Source organism: Thalassophryne amazonica, chromosome 10, assembly GCF_902500255.1.
Source record: "Thalassophryne amazonica chromosome 10, fThaAma1.1, whole genome shotgun sequence".
Lineage (NCBI taxonomy): Eukaryota > Metazoa > Chordata > Actinopteri > Batrachoidiformes > Batrachoididae > Thalassophryne > Thalassophryne amazonica.
Window position 1 is genome coordinate 18,634,637 of NC_047112.1, and position 19,538 is coordinate 18,654,174.

The following is a 19,538-nucleotide window of genomic DNA, read 5'->3' on the forward strand; positions in this document are numbered from 1 at the left end:
CACCGCCTCCTCTGACGAGTCCTTCTCCTGCTTTCGGTTTCAAGTCGTTCCTTTTTCATTTTGATCCACTGATTCTGCTCCGTACTGGGGACACATTTCTTACTTGCTGGACTAGTCTGCTGCCCTCTTGTTAGCGGTTGTGCTTCTTGGTATTTTTCTCTCTCTCTCTCTCTGATGTGCTGTGATGTGTGGTGTCGGCTCCTCAGTGGGTCAACTGCTCATTAGCTGATTCAAAAAGCGCCCCAAGGGACACCCGTCTTCTGTGTGTGTGTGTGTGTGTGTGTGTGTGTGTGTGTGTGTGTGTGTGTGTGTGTGTGTGTGTGTGTGTGTATGTGCTGCTTCATGATCAGGGGAACCAGCTTATCATGATTCATTGTGTCTATAGCACCCTGTCATGGGTCCCACTGACTGATACACACACACACACACACACACACACACACACACACACACACACACACACACACACACACACACACACACACACACACACACACACACACACACACACACACACACACACACACACACACACACACACGACTCAAGGTGCAAACACAGAAACAAACACAACATGTAAAGTCACACTGCTCTGCAGTCTCTCAGCTCGTGGATGAAGCTCTGATGTGAAGCTCAGTGAGTAACAAGCGTCCATCCAGCACAGTGGTACTTACTGTCAAAGCTCCTGTAGAGGTTGTTGAAGGCCGCCTGCAGCGACCTGCCCGCCTCTCTGATCAACGCTTCAGTTTCTCTGGTGCTCAGGCCAGCCAGGTTCTCCTCCATGCTGCTGGTACAGCAGGTCGGACCCTGGGGACACATCCTCAGATGTTCACCTGGAAAAGTGCAGAAGATGCATGAATAAAATTTCAGTATTCACACACATTTATAAAAACAGTTGAAAATATGGTACCTGAGGACAATGCAAAGATATATCAATATAACCTTTTCCAAATCATCACAGAAAATAAAGCTTTGTTAACAAAAGTAGAAGAAAACAGAACATAAGAAAAAAAGATAAGAAAAAAAAATCCAATTCTACACGTTGTTAAATTGTGAATTGTGCTGTTTACTTTTCTTCCCAAAAATGGATCCACTGTTGCCTGACTGAATATTTTAATACAAAATTTTGTCCAAACCCCTTCTAATTGATTGTGAATCATCAAGTGCACAATAAACTTGTCAGCACTCACAGAACCCAAGTCTTCTGCTTCTTTGTTAGTCAGTAAGAAGGTCCCAGGTTCACTTCTGTTATGTTAATGCTCTGTCAAATATATTTTTACCATTTTAATTATCTGAATAATTGATTGTGACTAATAGGTTGCCATTTATTGCTGCTGTACTACTAGGTTTGCTGTGATAACATTTAACACTCAGTGTACTGAAATGTTTTATGTGTCAAAGGTTGTATTGCAGAACAATGCCATGCAAGACGGAAGTGTGCAAAGAGCACAGATAAGACTGATGAGGCGAGACATTCTTTCCTCAGTGCATGATGAAGGAGCAGGAACGGACTCTGAGACTGACTTATGCCATCAAATGATTTCATTCAATGAACTTTGGCACACCTTGGAACTGTATATAAGTGGCGTAAAACTGAATGTTCTGGGTATTTGTCTTCAGAACTGTACTCTGTATGACATGTAACTTTAAAGCTTTAAATAACAAAAGATCTTAAAAGTTGAAACCTGCTTCCTTGGTGTCTCATGTGTTGTCTGTGCCAGAGAGGTATTAGGTAGTGTTTTCAAATGGGCTTCCTCAGGAGGGTGGCTGGTGTCTCCTTTAGAGATAGGGTGAAAAGTTCGGTCATCCGTGGGGAGCTTGGAGTAGAGTCGCTGCTCATTCGCGTTGAAAGAAGCCAGCTGAGGTGGTTCGGGCATCTGCTAAGGATGGCCCCTGGGCGCCTCCCTAGGGAGGTGTTCCAGGCACATCCAACTGGGAGGAGACCCAGGACTAGGTGGAGAGATTATATCTCCACACTGGCCTGGGAACACCTCGTGATCCCCCAGTCAAAGGTGGTCAATGTAGCCCGGGAAAGGGAAGTCTGGGGTCCCCTGCTGGAGCTGTTGCCCCCGTGACCCGAACCCAGAGAAGCAGTTGAAGATGAGTGAGTGAACTGACCACACTGAGTGAACTTCCAACATGGTCCTGGAGTTTGCATGTTGCCCCGTGTTTGTGAGGGTTCCCTCTTTGAGCTTCGGCTTCCACCCAGTTCCAAAGATATGTGTGCATGATTGGTGACTCTAAATTGACTGTAGGTGTGCGTGAGAGTGTGAATGGTTTGTTTGGCTGTACTCTTTGGCCCTATGGTAAACTGTCAGCCCATCCAGGGTGTACACCAACTCTTTCCAAATGACTGCTCCAACCCACCTCCTTCCTTAAGTTCCTTAAGTGGAATAAAGAAGTTCCGAAAATGGACAAACGGATGAATGTCTCTTCATCAGCCTGAAAGTGTCATCAGTTCTTCCTTGACTCAAGATTTTCATCTCAAAATTCATCCAGATACTCAAGCCCCTCTCACACAGATGACGTTTGCGGTGTTTAGAGGTGCGTGTAGTGCTCTGTACCCAACTCACCACAATCGACCACAAACACGCAGTCTCCAAGGTGTGGCGGGTGTTTTGGTCATGATCTAAACACCCTCAACTTCACTTGTAGCGCAATCACCCATTATACACCACACACCATCTGTGTGAGCGGAACGAGGTTGCTAAGAAACCTTCAAATCCACCATAAAATGGGGAAAATCATAGAGAAAAGGTTGATAAAACACTGGTCACAGTCAACAAACAGAAACATCCAGTTTCTTGCTGGCTGGTGAAGCCTTTTCATACGGCTTTAAAATGTCAAATACTGAATTATCTCCTGTCCGTGAACTGTAGGTTTGAGACTACATTATTATTATTATTATTATTGTTATTATAGTTTTCAGTTGCCACCAGTAGCTCGGGTTCCCAGATCAGGATTTGGCACAAGTATTCTACCAGGTGCGTTTCTCGAACCAATTGCACTTCGACACTTTGAGCAGTCGACCAGCCAGGTACTAATCAGGTCTGCTCTGCTTCACTTCTGAGATCTGACGGGACCCGGCATGCACAGAGCGACGTGACTGTGACTGAGACCGTATTGTTTATACTCCATTGACGCTATAACATAGATTTTTAAAGATCTTGCAACCTTGACAGCTGACCTAAATATACAGTGAGGCCCACTGCCGACTCCTTTGCCAAAGTTACTCACCTTGGCTTCAGTTACTGTTGAGTTACAGAACCAGATGCCTTTATCATCACAGCGTCATGAATCTTTCATTGGTCCTGGCAAGAGTGTGTGTGTGTGTGTGTGTGTGTGTGAGGATGTATTCATGTGTGTGCGTGAACATATCCACTATTCATTTTCTTCCGCTTAACCTTTGAGGTTGAGCCTGTCTCAGCCTGCACTGGCAGACAGTTGGGGACACGTACTGACCATCAACCAGCCCACCTACAGCCGATTCACAGTCAATAATTAACCAAACTCAATGTTTTTGGACTGTGGGAGGAAGCCAGCTGCTTTCAAACTAACAGCCTTGCCTTCATGCAGTGACAAATCGCTGACAGATGAATGACTGTGCCGCCCGTGTGTGGACGTCCTTTCTTTATTCTGTTTTTTTTTTCTTTTTTGCAGGAGGGATCAGTGTCAAGTGTGTGTTAGTCAGTCTAAATTCACTTCATGTGTTTTTGAAAATGAGTTCTATCTGAAACAATAATAAGAGTAAAACCTTGTAAACATCAGCCATATGCCAGCTGTAAAAAAAAAATAAATAAAAAAAAAAATATATATATATATATATATATATATATATATATGTTCTCCACTCAGACTGCAATAGCCAATCACAGATTAGGCTTTCTGTCCATCATTTACCTGTATTTTGGCATGCATGGCGCCCGAACGTCATGTTGGATCCAAAAGGATCCAAAAAGGCTAGGACCAAAAGTTATATTGGATTGGTTCCCACTGACCAATAGCGTTAGCGCTTACTGCCAACAGCTAGCCAATCAGAGTGCGGCATACGAAGGTCAGGAACTAGATGACAGACGCTGGTTGAAAAAATGGCAACAAACATGTCAATAACAGCAGAAAATATGCTATTCACAACAAAATAAATTGATCTAATTTACTTGACTCTTTGTTGTTTGCTTAATTTGGGAGGGGGTGGAGAACATAACAATTGATGGATGGTAAGGAGTCCAACATAGAGAAATATTGGATTCAGAAAAGTTACGCTCGTCCAATATAACTTTTCTGAATCCAATATTTCTCTCTCTCTCTCTCTCTCTCTCTCTCTCTCTCTCTCTCTCTCTCTCTCTCTCTCTCTCTCTTTCTCTCTCTCTCTCTCTCTCTATATATATATATTCTGAATCCTCATGACATGGGGAACAAATTGGTACCATTTTTTTAAAAGTTGAGCTGAAAATTAGCCCCAAAATAGCCATTTATGTAAGACCATGTGTGCTAAACTCCCAAACCATAACATGTAGCCCTAGCAAGTCCCTTCAGCTGCTCCCTTGTTTGCACTCGGGGTCGCCACAGCAAATCCAAGGTGTATCTGCATGTTGAACTGGCATGGGTTTTACGCCGGATGCCCTTCCTGACGCAACTCCACATTACATGGAGAAATGTTGCAGGGGTGGGATTTGAACCCGGAACCTTCTGCACTGAAACCAAGCACATTAACCACTTGGCTACCACCCCTGCCACATGTAGCCCATAACATGTAGCCCTAAAAACTATGTATATTCTGAATCCTCATGACATGAGGAACAACTATTGACATGAATTTTTCACCAGAAGTTGGTAACAACCCAGGTAATGCTCACATACAAGGAAATCAAATCACAGATGTAATAAATAAAATTAAGAATAAAAGAATTAAGAATAATAAAATAAATTAAGTTAGGTGTAATAATGTGAAATGACACAGGAAAAAAGTATTGAACCCCTGCAGAAAGGGAAGTGCAAAAAGGCATGGAAAGCCAAATCTACAATCCTGTTCCTTGTCAGTGCAAATAATTATCAGCTGGTTCAGTCCCAACTGATGGCCTGTAAAAAGGTGTCTCATTATCAAGGTGTCACAGAAGAAACATGTCATGATGGGAAAAAGCAAAGAACTGTCTCAAGATCTTTGCAACCTTATTGTTGCAAAGCATACTGATGGCATTCATTACAGAAGGATTTCTAAAGTTCTGAATATTCCAGTGGGCACTGTTGGGGTTATACAACCCCTGGCAAAAATTATGGAATCACCGGCCTCGGAGGATGTTCATTCAGTTGTTTAATTTTGTAGAAAAAAAGCAGATCACAGAAATGACACAAAACTAAAGTCATTTCAAATGGCAACTTTCTGGCTTTAAGAAACACTATAAGAAATCAGGAAAAAAAATTGTGGCAGTCAGTAACGGTTACTTTTTTAGACCAAGCAGAGAGAAAAAAATATGGAATCACTCAATTCTGAGAAAAAATTATGGAATCATGAAAAACAAAAGGACGCTCCAACACATCACTAGTATTTTGTTGCACCACCTCTGGCTTTTATAACAGCTTGCAGTCTCTGAGGCATGGACTTAATGAGTGACAAACAGTACTCTTCATCAATCTGGCTCCAACTTTCTCTGATGGCTGTTGCCAGATCAGCTTTGCAGGTTGGAGCCTTGTCATGGACCATTTTCTTCAACTTCCACCAAAGATTTTCAATTGGATTAAGATCCGTACTATTTGCAGGCCATGACATTGACCCTATGTGTCTTTTTGCAAGGAATGTTTTCACAGTTTTTGCTCTATGGCAAGATGCATTATCATCTTGAAAAATGATTTCATCATCCCCAAACATCCTTTCAATTGATGGGATAAGAAAAGTGTCCAAAATATCAACGTAAACTTGTGCATTTGTTGATGATGTAATGACAGCCATCTCCCCAGTGCCTTTACCTGACATGCAGCCCCATATCATCAATGACTGTGGAAATTTACATGTTCGCTTTAGGCAGTCATCTTTATAAATCTCATTGGAACGGCACCAAACAAAAGTTCCAGCATCATCATCTTGCCCAACGCAGATTCAAGATTCATCACTGAATATGACTTTCATCCAGTCATCCACAGTCCACGATTGCTTTTCCTTAGCCCATTGTAACCTTGTTTTTTTCTGTTTAGGTGTTAATGATGGCTTTCGTTTAGCTTTTCTGTATGTAAATCCCATTTCCTTTAGGCGGTTTCTTACAGTTCGGTCACAGACGTTGACTGCAGTTTCCTCCCATTCATTCCTCATTTGTTTTGTTGTGCATTTTCAATTTTTGAGACATATTGCTTTAAGTTTTCTGTCTTGACGCTTTGATGTCTTCCTTGGTCTACCAGTATGTTTGCCTTTAACAACCTTCCCATGTTGTTTGTATTTGGTCCAGAGTTTAGACACAGCTGACTGTGAACAACCAGCATCTTTTGCAACATTGCGTGATGATTTACCCTCTTTTAAGAGTTTGATAATCCTCTCCTTTGTTTCAACTGACATCTCTCATGTTGGAGCCATGATTCATGTCAGTCCACTTGGTGCAACAGCTCTCCAAGGTGATCACTCCATTTTAGATGCAGACTAATGAGCAGATCTGATTTGATGCAGGTGTTAGTTTTGGAGATGAAAATTTACAGGGTGATTCCATAATTTATTCCTCAGAATTGAGTGATTCCATATTTTTTTTCCCTCTGCTTTGTCTAAAAAAGTAACCGTTACTGACTGCCACAATTATTTTTCCTGATTTCTTATAGTGTTTCTTAAGGCCAGAAAGTTGCCATTTGAAATGACTTTAGTTTTGTGTCATGTCTGTGATCTGCTTTTTTCTACAAAATTAAACAACTGAATGAACATCCTCCGAGGCCGGTGATTCCATAATTTTTGCCAGGGGTTGTAATCCAGAAGTGGAAAGAACATCATTTCACTATAAACCGGCCAGGATCAGGTGCTCCTTAAAAGATTTCTGACAAAGGACTGAAATCAGAAGAGCTGTCTCAGAGCCAAGGACCACCTGTGGGGAGCTTCAGAAAGACCTGGAATTAGCAGGTACAAATGTTTCAAAGAAAACAATAAGTAATGCACTCAACCAGCATAGTCTGTATGCACGCTCACCAAGCAAGACTCTACTGCTGAAGAAAAACTATGTTGAAGCTCATTTAAAGCTTGCTGCTCAACATTTAGACAAGCCTGTGAAATACTGGGAGAATATAGTCTGGTCAAATGAGACCAAAATTAAACTCTTTGGATGACATAATACACAATATAAATGGCACTGTACATCACCCCAAAAGCACCATACCAACAGTGAAGTTTGGAGGTGGGACCATCACAGTGTGGGGCTGTTTTTCAGCATCCAGTCTCGCAGACTGAATGGTCCACACCTAAAAATCAGTCCGCCTACCTTCACTGTGCATGCGTCATTTCAGACCACAGGTGGTGTTGGGGGGTAATTTTGGGTTTCAGCTTTTTTTGTTTTTCACCACTTTCATCCCTGAATATGTGAAATCGTGAGTCAAACGAGGTGCTAATTTATGGTGGGACTGTTCGGTCTGAACAGTCCCCCTAAAAATCGTTCCCCCAATGATGCAGTTCATGGATTATTACCTCGTTTCTGCTTCAAACTGCACTCCAGTCATCATCTATCTCAGCGACAGATAACTAAAGCTTTTATACAACAATCATTTCTACATAAATTCAACAGTATTTCACCATAAAAGGTGGTGAAAGTGATAAGAGCACTGCGGCTACACGAGCGGCTAGCTGATCCATTCACTGTGCGTCGGACATTTCAAAGCATCACGGAATCTCACCTCGTTTATTCTTAAAACGGCCCCGTTTCTGGTTAAAACTGACTTTAGAATGATTTAAGAGGTTTTACCTTTATCATCTGATGGTTAATAATCCCATTAATCCATCTGATTGCTTTGGGTGAAGAGACTCCATCTCAGACGTGCTGCTGTGGTCTGAAATGACACATGCGCAGATGTAAAATGCGGACCGATTTTTAGAGGTGGACCGTTCAGTCTGTGACACCGGCACTGGCAAACGTCATATAAGTGAAGGAAGGATGAATGGAAAAATGTACTGAAATAAAAATCTGCTGCCATCTGATGGGTGATGAAAATGAAACAAGGGTGGACAGTTCAGCAAGATAATGATCCCAAACACACAGCCAAGGAAACTCAGTTCTAGGGTAATTATAGTGGGCGATTTTAACATCCACACAGATGCTGAGAATGACAGCCTCAACACTGCATTTAATCTATTATTTGACTCAATTGGCTTTGCTCAAAATGTAAATGAGTCCACCCACCACTTTAATCATATCTTAGATCTTGTTCTGACTTATGGTATGGAAATTGAAGACTTAACAGTATTCCCTGAAAACTCCCTTCTGTCTGATCATTTCTTAATAACATTTACATTTACTCTGATGGACTACCCAGCAGTGGGGAATAAGTTTCATTACACTAGAAGTCTTTCAGAAAGCGCTGTAACTAGGTTTAAGGATATGATTCCTTCTTTATGTTCTCTAATGCCATATACCAACACAGTGCAGAGTAGCTACCTAAACTCTGTAAGTGAGATAGAGTATCTCGTTAATAGTTTTACATCCTCATTGAAGACAACTTTGGATGCTGTAGCTCCTCTGAAAAAGAGAGCTTTAAATCAGAAGTGCCTGACTCCGTGGTATAACTCACAAACTCGCAGCTTAAAGCAGATAACCCGTAAGTTGGAGAGGAAATGGCGTCTCACTAATTTAGAAGATCTTCACTTAGCCTGTAAAAAGAGTCTGTTGCTCTATAAAAAAGCCCTCCATAAAGCTAGGACATCTTACTACTCATCACTAATTGAAGAAAATAAGAACAACCCCAGGTTTCTTTTCAGCACTGTAGCCAGGCTGACAAAGAGTCAGAGCTCTATTGAGCCGAGTATTCATTTAACTTTAACTAGTAATGACTTCATGACTTTCTTTGCTAATAAAATTTTAACTATTAGAGAAAAAATTACTCATAACCATCCCAAAGACGTATCGTTATCTTTGGCTGCTTTCAGTGATGCCGGTATTTGGTTAGACTCTTTCTCTCAGATTGTTCTGTCTGAGTTATTTTCATTAGTTACTTCATCCAAACCATCAACATGTCTATTAGACCCCATTCCTACCAGGCTGCTCAAGGAAGCCCTACCATTATTTAATGCTTCGATCTTAAATATGATCAATCTATCTTTATTAGTTGGCTATGTACCACAGGCTTTTAAGGTGGCAGTAATTAAACCATTACTTAAAAAGCCATCACTTGACCCAGCTATCTTAGCTAATTATAGGCCAATCTCTAACCTTCCTTTTCTCTCACAAATTCTTGAAAGGGTAGTTGTAAAACAGCTAACTGATCATCTGCAGAGGAATGGTCTATTTGAAGAGTTTCAGTCAGGTTTTAGAATTCATCATAGTACAGAAACAGCATTAGTGAAGGTTACAAATGATCTTCTTATGGCCTCAGACAGTGGACTCATCTCTGTGCTTGTTCTGTTAGACCTCAGTGCTGCTTTTGATACTGTTGACCATAAAATTTTATTACAGAGATTAGAGCATGCCATAGGTATTAAAGGCACTGCACTGCGGTTGTTTGAATCATATTTATCTAATAGATTACAATTTGTTCATGTAAATGGGGAATCTTCTTCACAGACTAAGGTTAATTATGGAGTTCTACAAGGTTCTGTGCTAGGACCAATTTTATTCACTTTATACATGCTTCCCTTAGGCAGTATTATTAGACGGCATTGCTTAAATTTTCATTGTTACGCAGATGATACCCAGCTTTATCTATCCATGAAGCCAGAGGACACACACCAATTAGCTAAACTGCAGGATTGTCTTACAGACATAAAGACATGGATGACCTCTAATTTCCTGCTTTTAAACTCAGATAAAACTGAAGTTATTGTACTTGGCCCCACAAATCTTAGAAACATGGTGTCTAACCAGATCCTTACTCTGGATGGCATTACCCTGACCTCTAGTAATACTGTGAGAAATCTTGGAGTCATTTTTGATCAGGATATGTCATTCAATGCGCATATTAAACAAATATGTAGGACTGCTTTTTTGCATTTACGCAATATCTCTAAAATTAGAAAGGTCTTGTCTCAGAGTGATGCTGAAAAACTAATTCATGCATTTATATCCTCTAGGCTGGATTATTGTAATTCATTATTATCAGGTTGTCCTAAAAGTTCCCTGAAAAGCCTTCAGTTAATTCAAAATGCTGCAGCTAGAGTACTAACGGGGACTAGAAGGAGAGAGCATATCTCACCCATATTGGCCTCTCTTCATTGGCTTCCTGTTAATTCTAGAATAGAATTTAAAATTCTTCTTCTTACTTATAAGGTTTTGAATAATCAGGTCCCATCTTATCTTAGGGACCTCGTAGTACCATATCACCCCAATAGAGTGCTTCGCTCTCAGACTGCAGGCTTACTTGTAGTTTCTAGGGTTTGTAAGAGTAGAATGGGAGGCAGAGCCTTCAGCTTTCAGGCTCCTCTCCTGTGGAACCAGCTCCCAATTCAGATCAGGGAGACAGACACCCTCTCTACTTTTAAGATTAGGCTTAAAACTTTCCTTTTTGCTAAAGCTTATAGTTAGGGCTGGATCAGGTGACCCTGAACCATCCCTTAGTTATGCTGCTATAGACTTAGACTGCTGGGGGGTTCCCATGATACACTGAGTGTTTCTTTCTCTTTTTGCTCTGTATGCACCACTCTGCATTTAATCATTAGTGATTGATCTCTGCTCCCCTCCACAGCATGTCTTTTTCCTGGTTCTCTCCCTCAGCCCCAACCAGTCCCAGCAGAAGACTGCCCCTCCCTGAGTCTGGTTCTGCTGGAGGTTTCTTCCTGTTAAAAGGGAGTTTTTCCTTCCCACTGTCGCCAAGTGCTTGCTCACAGGGGGTCGTTTTGACCGTTGGGGTTTTTACGTAATTATTGTATGGCCTTGCCTTACAATATAAAGCACCTTGGGGCAACTGTTTGTTGTGATTTGGCGCTATATAAATAAAATTGATTGATTGATTGATTGATAGGGGAATGAAAATAAAACTGCAAGAATGACCCAGCCAATCATCTGACTTGAATCTAATAGAAAATCTTTGGAAAGAAGTAAAGATCAGCGTTCATAGAAGAGGTCCACCTTCAACATTTGAAGAATGGGCCAAAAATCACACCTCAGCAATGCATGTGAGCAGTTTCTCCATCAAAGAAAAGCTTCATTACCAACAAAGGCTTTTGTACAAAGTATTAAATAAATTTCAGTAAGCGAGTTCAATACTTTTTCCCTGTGTCATTCCATTTCATTGCACATAATTTCATTTGTACCTGTATGTTTTAGTTTCTTTGCATGTGTGGGTTACTTGGACTCTTACAGAAAATTTCATGTCAATGGCACCTTTAGAAATATATTAACTGACAAAAATGGTGATGTGTTCAAGACTTATTTTACCCACTGTGTGTGTGTGCGTGTCTTTGGATTTACTGGGTTTTGCATCTGGTCCCTTCATATGTAAGTGCACAGATAGAAAGACTTAGTCAGAGAGGACAGGACACATTTTAGGTTTCAATAACTGTCAGTGTCACACTTTTTGCTCATATTGATCAGGTAACATTTCTGAAGCCACCTGAAGCTACTGAAGGCTTCAGAGTTGCAGAAGAGTTGATGCTGGAGATGCAAGTGGTTCAAACCCAGCAAGCAACATTATTCAGCACTCATGTTAGCATTTTGTCGTTGGCTATGCTGCCAAAACCAGATGACGAAGGGCGTTCACCGCAGACATCTGCTTCACTGCATTCCAGAGTTGCGCAGTAATGGAAGCGGAGCGTCCTGCTATAAAAACTTAATTTACTTGGGAAGACAAAACTGTATGGAAGCCCATTTTCACCATCTGAAAAGAAATCAAATCCACCACTTTCCTTTCACTCATCATTAAGTGACATTTTATTTGTATAGGAGACACCATGTTGTAATTACAAGACCTTAAGTCAGGATCAGGAGTTAGTGAGTTATGAAGTGCAAAGGCATAATTACAAGAACCCTACTTGTATTCATCATGAGTTAAGAAGTTGTCCTGCTCATGACATTTGGTGCAACGGCTACGCTTTTGACAGTTTATACTACAAAATTGTACTGAAGCCAGTCAGTCTCCCATTGCAGACTTTTGGACTCGATGTTTCAATTCGAAATACAAGGTAACCACGTCTGATTGTTCACAACAGTAATCTACTGTTGCGTGTCATCAACAAAATAAATGAGTTGCCCAATCCACATTCAAGTGGACATTACTGATTTCAAGTGATGCTGATGAAATAATAACAAAGCTGTCTGAAATTTTTTTAAAAATATTGTCCATATTGGACAGTGGAAACTGGCATCTGCAGTAGTGGTGTCCCTCACTACTCTCCTTCCCGCATGGTCGCTCAGTTTTTGAGAATTGACTACTTACACAGATCTACCATACAGTACCATAGTGTTTGTATTTATTAATGATTGATGCAAATGAAGTATAGGACGCATGTGTGGCTTAGAAATGTTCATGCATCCATTCAGTGACGTCTCAAGAAGTCTGATTGCAAACTAGCTGGGTGCAGGAATGGAGTGTGTGTGTTGTGTCAAATTCTTACTATTGCCTAACATTACATTTTTCTTATATTACTGTTCTTAAAATCTTTTCAATTAGTAGAAACTTCCACTGAACTAAGAAGAACAGCGGTTTCTAACACATGCATACACTCACCGGCCGCTTTATTAGGTACACCTTTCTATTGTACTGGGTCGGACGCCCTTTTGCCTTCAAAACCGCTTTAAATCTTCATGGCATAGATTCAGCAAGGTGTTGGAAACATTCCTCAGAGATGTTGGTCCATATTGACATGATAGCATCACACAGTCGCCCATTCAACCAGTCTATCCATTCTCCTCTGACCTCTCTGACATCAACAAGGAATTTCTGTCCAGACAACTGCCGCTCACTGGATATCTTCTCATTTTTGGACCATTTTCTGTAAACCCTAGAGATGGTTGTCCACGAAAATCCCAGTAGATCAGCAGTTTCTGGAATCCTCAGACCAACCCGTCTGGCACCAACAACCATGCCAAGTTCAAAGCCACCTAAATACCCTTTTGTCCCCATTCTGATGCTCGGTTTGAACTTCAGCAAGTCGTCTTCACCACATCTAGATGCTAAAATGCACTGAACTGATGCTGTGTGATTGGCAGATTATTTGTGTTCACAAGCAACTGAACAGGTGTACCTAATAAAGTGGCCTGTGAGTGTATATGCACAGAAAAAACAGTGTTAGAAATGTACACTGCTGAAAATAGCAGAAGGTCAAATGTTGGCCATGATACGCCGAAAGGAGCTTCTGCAATAAATGCTTTGCTCAGGGGTATCTTTATGGAAAACAGAGTTGCTTTGTGTGAGTGAGTAAAAAAATAAAAATCGGAATAATGCTGCGGGGAATGAGGCTGGAGGAATAGCTAAGGGGAGTTTAACTGTGAGGAGAAAAAAACTAAGATTTTCATCTAAAGTCATTTTTTCGATGATTTAGTTGGTGGCAGAGCCCGTATGGATTTTATTTGAATGACACACTGACGTAATGTATTCTTGCCTAAGGCCTTGTTCAGACAGGGAAGGTGCACCGAGCATAAATTTGATATATTAGAACCTGGATTTGGTATAATGAAGCGAATTCGAGCCTACAACCCTCTGTGGATGGAACAGCAGTCTGAAGCAGGTTACTTCCCCAGCCAACACGGGTACCCATTTAAAGGTGGCTGAACTGAGACAATGCAGATGAAGTGAGACATGTCAAAGAACACAGGTAGCATGACCGGGACTCAAACTCATACCCACATATATGAAGCTCAACTCCTTATCCCACTGAGTGACCTGCTCTACTGTCAAGGGAAAGCATTATAAAAGACAAACACCAATTAGTTTTCTCAGATTTCGAGGCATCTCTTCAGGTAACATTTCCTCAGCAGGCAACATGTATGATTGTGTAAAAGGACTTTACTCACAAAACAGCACTCCTTTATGACATTACCAAATATTGTTCCATCCATCCCAAGCACTATCCCTCACCCTTACTTCCGTGTTTGAACATTTAACCGTTCAAACCCTAAAATAACCTTTGCAAAGAAACACATAGAGGAAACAGGGTCACTGCAGCCTTGTGAGAACACACAATGTGACAATCTGAACCTCCCAAACTCATTTTCGCTCTGCCACTATCCTTGATTAGTTGATTTGTGAGATACTCAAAGTGATGGAGATGCTCCATTAACACCCTACAGTGCATCAGTGATGGATCGTGTATCATGAAGGGCCAAAAACCTGCAGGTGTTCTTTCCAGCAGATTGCCACAATGATGAGCACCTCGAACAGATCTAATTTATTGACCCACGGGCCAACCGCAACCAGCAACGGCTGCTCAGTGCCATTTTTCATATCACCATTAGGGGTTACATCAACATCAACCTTTACAGTAAAAAATGTTTTGAATTTTATGACCATAAAATAGCAGTAGGCCCACTTTTGACATAGTTATATGATGACATGGATGGTGATTGAGAAGTTTTGAGCCTGACCCAGAAAAAGTAAGGTGTGGTTCTCCATCCAACATTCCTCAACAGTGTACCCAGTGAGTCAAAACTTCACACATATGAGAAATGATGATTTCTCAGAATGCAAAAGATGGAGAATCACGCATGACTTTTTCTGGGCCACGCTCAAAACTTCTCAATTGCCCCTCGTGCACATCGTAGCAAGGGAAGGGACACACATCACAGCAAACAAAAACAGCTGAGACGCCCAAGAACAGTAAAACTTACTTTTATATTCATAAAAATGCCATACAGCCATCTCTCCATATTTCTGATTATGACAGCCTTCAAAGCCAGGGTTTAATGCTCAAGAACATCCCAAAAATACACAAGTTTGAAAAAAAAAAAAAGTGATGCCAAAATATCTCTGCTGCCACCTGGTGGCTGGATTTTAAATTAGCCTTGATTCATTGGGACATGGACCTACATTAAATTAAAATGGAAACAAGTATTCAAAATATTTCTTTTTAAAGATGTGCTGGATTAAGCACAACCAGGTTGTGGGATCACTTCCCGTCTGGGGCCTTTCTGTGTGGAGTTTGCATGTTTTCCCAGTGTTTGCGCAGGTTCTCTCTGGGTGCTCTGGCTTCCTCCCACTTCCAAAGACATGCAGGCTTAAACCAACCGTAGATGCAAATGTGTTTTTCTGTCTAAATGTGGCCCCGCGATAGACTGGCATCCTATCGTCTCACAACCTATAGCTACTGGGATAAGCTCCACTCCCCACCCCTCACCGCCCCCAAGGAGCAAATATTTGTTTATGTCAAAAGTGTCAAAGTGGTTGAGGAGATTGAGAGATGCTTCTGAGTACCTCATGGAGACAATAAAGGCAAATGAAGACTGAAGTCTTGAGGGTCCTGGTGCTTCCAGTCTTTACTGTATGGTTTGGACTTGGACACTAACAAGGCGACCGCTAGACTCCTTTGGTTTTCAGTCTGTCCAGAGGATCTTTGGGTACTGCTGGAATCACTTTGTGTCAAATGAACTCTTATTTAGGGCGACTCCAACAACGTGTACTGTTGCATTGTGGGGAAACCTTGGTGCTGAGGACCTCAGCAACTGGAAAAAGACACAGAGACACCCACGTCACCTGACTTTGGCAGATTGATAGCGACTGCTTGTCTGCCTAGGTGGTTGACCACCAGCACCCAGTTATGGAATTTGCGGGAGCAGCATTTGCTTCCATCCCTGACTTGAGGATAGCTCATGTGACAGCTACCATCCCGGTCACTATTCATTGTGAATCACAGGTTGCTGTAAATGTCATTAAACTAAACTGATATTCTCCAAACTGCATGTTTTCGTTGCACCTATTTCAGCTTCCGGCCAACACTCCATATTTCACACCACCATTTTACCAACTGATGGTGGGACTCAAACCTAAAACCTTAAAAAGTCAGTATGGCATCCACATGCTGTCAGACTAGGAAGCCCAAGTTATACTTTGATTAATAACGTGTTACCACGTCCCGACAGCCAGAGGCTGTGAGAGCGAACCGCCGGGCTACCCGCCCCCTTGATCGCCACCCAGTCCTCTCTGCACCCGACCCCATGGCCCCCTCTGCAGGTGGTGAACCCACAGGAGGGCGGGCCCACATCGCTCTTTCAGGCTGGGCCCGGCCGGGCCCCGTGGGCTAAGGCACGACCACCAGGTGCTTGCGCGCAAGCCCCAACCCCAGGCCTGGCTCCAGGGTGGGCAGGGGGGCAAAGCTCTCAATTTACTGATCGATCTACGTTCCGATCCTCACCTATTGTCATGAGATTTGGCTCATGACCGAAAGAACGAGATCGCAAATACAAGCGGCTGAGATGAGTTTCCTCCTCAGGGTGGCTGGGCGCTCCCTTAGAGATAGGGTGAGGAGCTCGGTCACTCGGGAGGAGCTCGGAGTCGAGCCGCTGCTCCTCCACGATGAAAGGAGCCAGTTGAGGTGGCTCGGGTATCTTTTTCGGATGCCCCCTGGACGCCTCGCTGGAGAGGTGTTCCGGGCACGTCCCATCAGAAGGAGGCCCCGGGGAAGACCCAGGACATGCTGGAGGGACTATGTCTCGCAGCTGGCTTGGGAACGCCTCGTGGTTCCCCTGAGGAGCTGGGGGAGGTGTGTGTGGATCGAGAGGTCTGGGCGGCTTTGCTTGAGCTGCTGCCCCCGCAACCCGACCTCAGATGAAGTGGAAGAAAATGGATGGATCGATGGATGGATAATAATGCATTACCCTTTTAGCCTACAATAAATCATCTTCAGGGGTTAAATGCATTAGTATTGATTATGCTGAAACAAACTGGTTGAATATTTATTACAATAAATTAATTTGATGGTGGGTATTCAGCTTTATCATCATGAAGTATCACTTTCTTTTTTGTGTGTGCAGCCCACGTGGAGCTTCTGCTGCAGAGCTTCTACACCTCATCGTTCGTGAAGCTCTTTTATTAGAAAAGCATTTCAGAGTTCTCTGGTAGCCATGACGACCGCATCAAGACAACATTGCTTCACCATTCCTGCACTCCGAGGACCTGCAGCCAACTTTCTGCTCTGTCTTTTTCCCTGCATTCCTTGTGGCAGCTCCAGCATACCTGAGCCCGTCTCGACAAGTGAGCCAACCCCCAGAACGTGTGCCAGGCAGCCAGACAGGTTGCAGGCTGACAGGAAGCCATCCAGCCAGGCAGCAGAGCGTTGACACAAACTCACGGAATAACAGGAAGCATGGCATTTCCAAGGATTGAGAGTTTACTGGGAATTTCTATGCACCGCTCTCTGGTGCACAGATGTATCTGTACCACGTTCAAACTGAGTTCGGCTGCCCTGAAGACACAGAACTGAAACGCCCATTAAACCTCCACTGAATCAAACCAAAATATTTCAACAACACCCAGATTTACCCAGAGATGGAGCTTTATTGCCGATTCAGCAATTTACTTAAATCGACAGCAGCTGTCAGCGGTTGTCCTTCTACCTCCGTCTGCCACGTAAACTTAATTACTTTTTCCCGATTGTTGCTCTTTTAGTGTTTTGGAGTCAAGCTGTTGCTGACAATCATGAACATATTTGTAAGTTTGGCTGTCGGCTCCAAACGGATAACTGATATTTCTGCTCTGGTAAAGTGCGTTTTTAATTTTTTTTATGACATAATGTGGATTAATTTGTCAGCAACTTACAAAAAAAAAAGTGATTAAGTTTAGTTAAAAGTACAATATCTGCTGGGCTCAAAGTGTGTAGCGAATGTACACTGATGTGATGAGAACAGAATACGGATTACCTGTGATCAAATGGACAGCTTTTTTTTTTTTTTTAAAGCTCTGTTTAAACTCAATTTGACCCTTGAGAGAGTTTTAAACACTACTGTATAGTCATACAGTAGTGTTTTAATACATCAATTGATGTATTGTTATCTGTGTCAGGCATACTGTCACCTGTGTCTATTCATTCGTAGGCTTTGGAAACATCTTTCCACTAGGGATGGGTATCGAGAACCTGTTCCTTTCGGGTATCATTAAGAAATGATTTGATCCACCGACATCAATAACCTTTTTACTTAACGATTCCCTTATCGGTCCTTCAGAGTGGCCGTTGTTTTTGGGGGTGTTTGTCAGGAAAATTATAATTTCTCTACAGTGATTACAGACCCTGCAGCAGGTCTGTAATCAACTTTTCTGCAGTACGGCTTTGCTTTGAACCTTGAACCAATCAAAGCAGTGATTCGCAGATTGAAGCAGTGCTTCGATCATTGCTTCGTTGATTAATTTTTTCTTTCGCTTTCCCCCCGCTAAAACCCTAAAGAGCATATGGCTGTGAGTATTATTTACCTTTTTTTTTATGTTAAACTGACCTGTTATGGTTTTCTGAAACAGTTGATAGATGTATTTTATAATTTAAAAACGGGACCAATGCTAACATGTTAGCATGTCTATGGCATTTTCAATGTTAAGTTAGCATTAAGCAGTTGCAGCTGTCAAGCATTTTTGTTGTAAAAGAGTAAAATGTATTACAAATTGTAATATTTTTTAAATGTATTTTTGTTTATATATTAATAATAATAGCAAACACAACAATAACAGCAATAACTAATCTAATGATTATATACAATTTTAGAGAAAGAGACAAAAAGAACCTGAATAAAAACACAACAGAAAATATAAAACCAACTAAAAATGCGATGGTCATGGATCCAGACAGCCATCCGTTTAGAAATGAAATGGTCGTTCAGCCTGTCGATGGCAGCTTCGGAGCGCGGCGCGCCCCACAGCCGCTGGGGGCCGTCCTTAAAGCAGCAGTTACACTCCTTATTCTCTACCAAGCCCGTAACATTTTCACCGAAAGCCAGATAAATTTTTCTAATGGTTTCCAGCTGCCAGTCTCTAACAGTTTCTGAAAAAATTCTGATGGAAAAAAAGCCCAAATCATTCCGCCATTTCCTGACAGTGAAAATCCACCGAGGGGGCTGGACCACTCCTCACTCAAAGCCTGCTCACAGGCGAATGACGCAACCGACAGGCGTGGAAAAACTCACGCATGCGCACAGGGTTCAAGCTTGTCTGATGCAATCACACGTGATTCAAATCCATATGGTTTTTGAAAAAAAATAATAAGGTCGGATACTTTTCTAATAGACCTCGTATAACTTAAAAACGGGACCGATGCTAATATGTTAGCATTAACCAGTTGCAGCTGTCAAGCGTTTGTTGTTGTAAAAGAGTCAAATGTATTACAAATTGTAATATTTTTGAAATTTATTTTTATTTATATATTAATAATAATAGCAAGCACAACAATAATAGTAATAACTAATCTAATGATTATATACAATTTTAGAGAAAGAGACAAAAAGAACCTGAATAAAAAC

General features: G+C 41.8%; 1 protein-coding gene across 1 annotated transcript in view; it reads right to left on the reverse strand.

The window, feature by feature from the left end:
* gpc1a (glypican 1a) overlaps positions 1–19,538 on the reverse strand; it is a 107,209-nt gene that overhangs the window by 36,735 nt on the left and 50,936 nt on the right. The window contains exon 2 of the mRNA XM_034179502.1: positions 675–833. Coding sequence (XP_034035393.1) covers positions 675–833 — 159 coding nt within the window. The remainder of the gene's footprint in view (positions 1–674; positions 834–19,538) is intronic.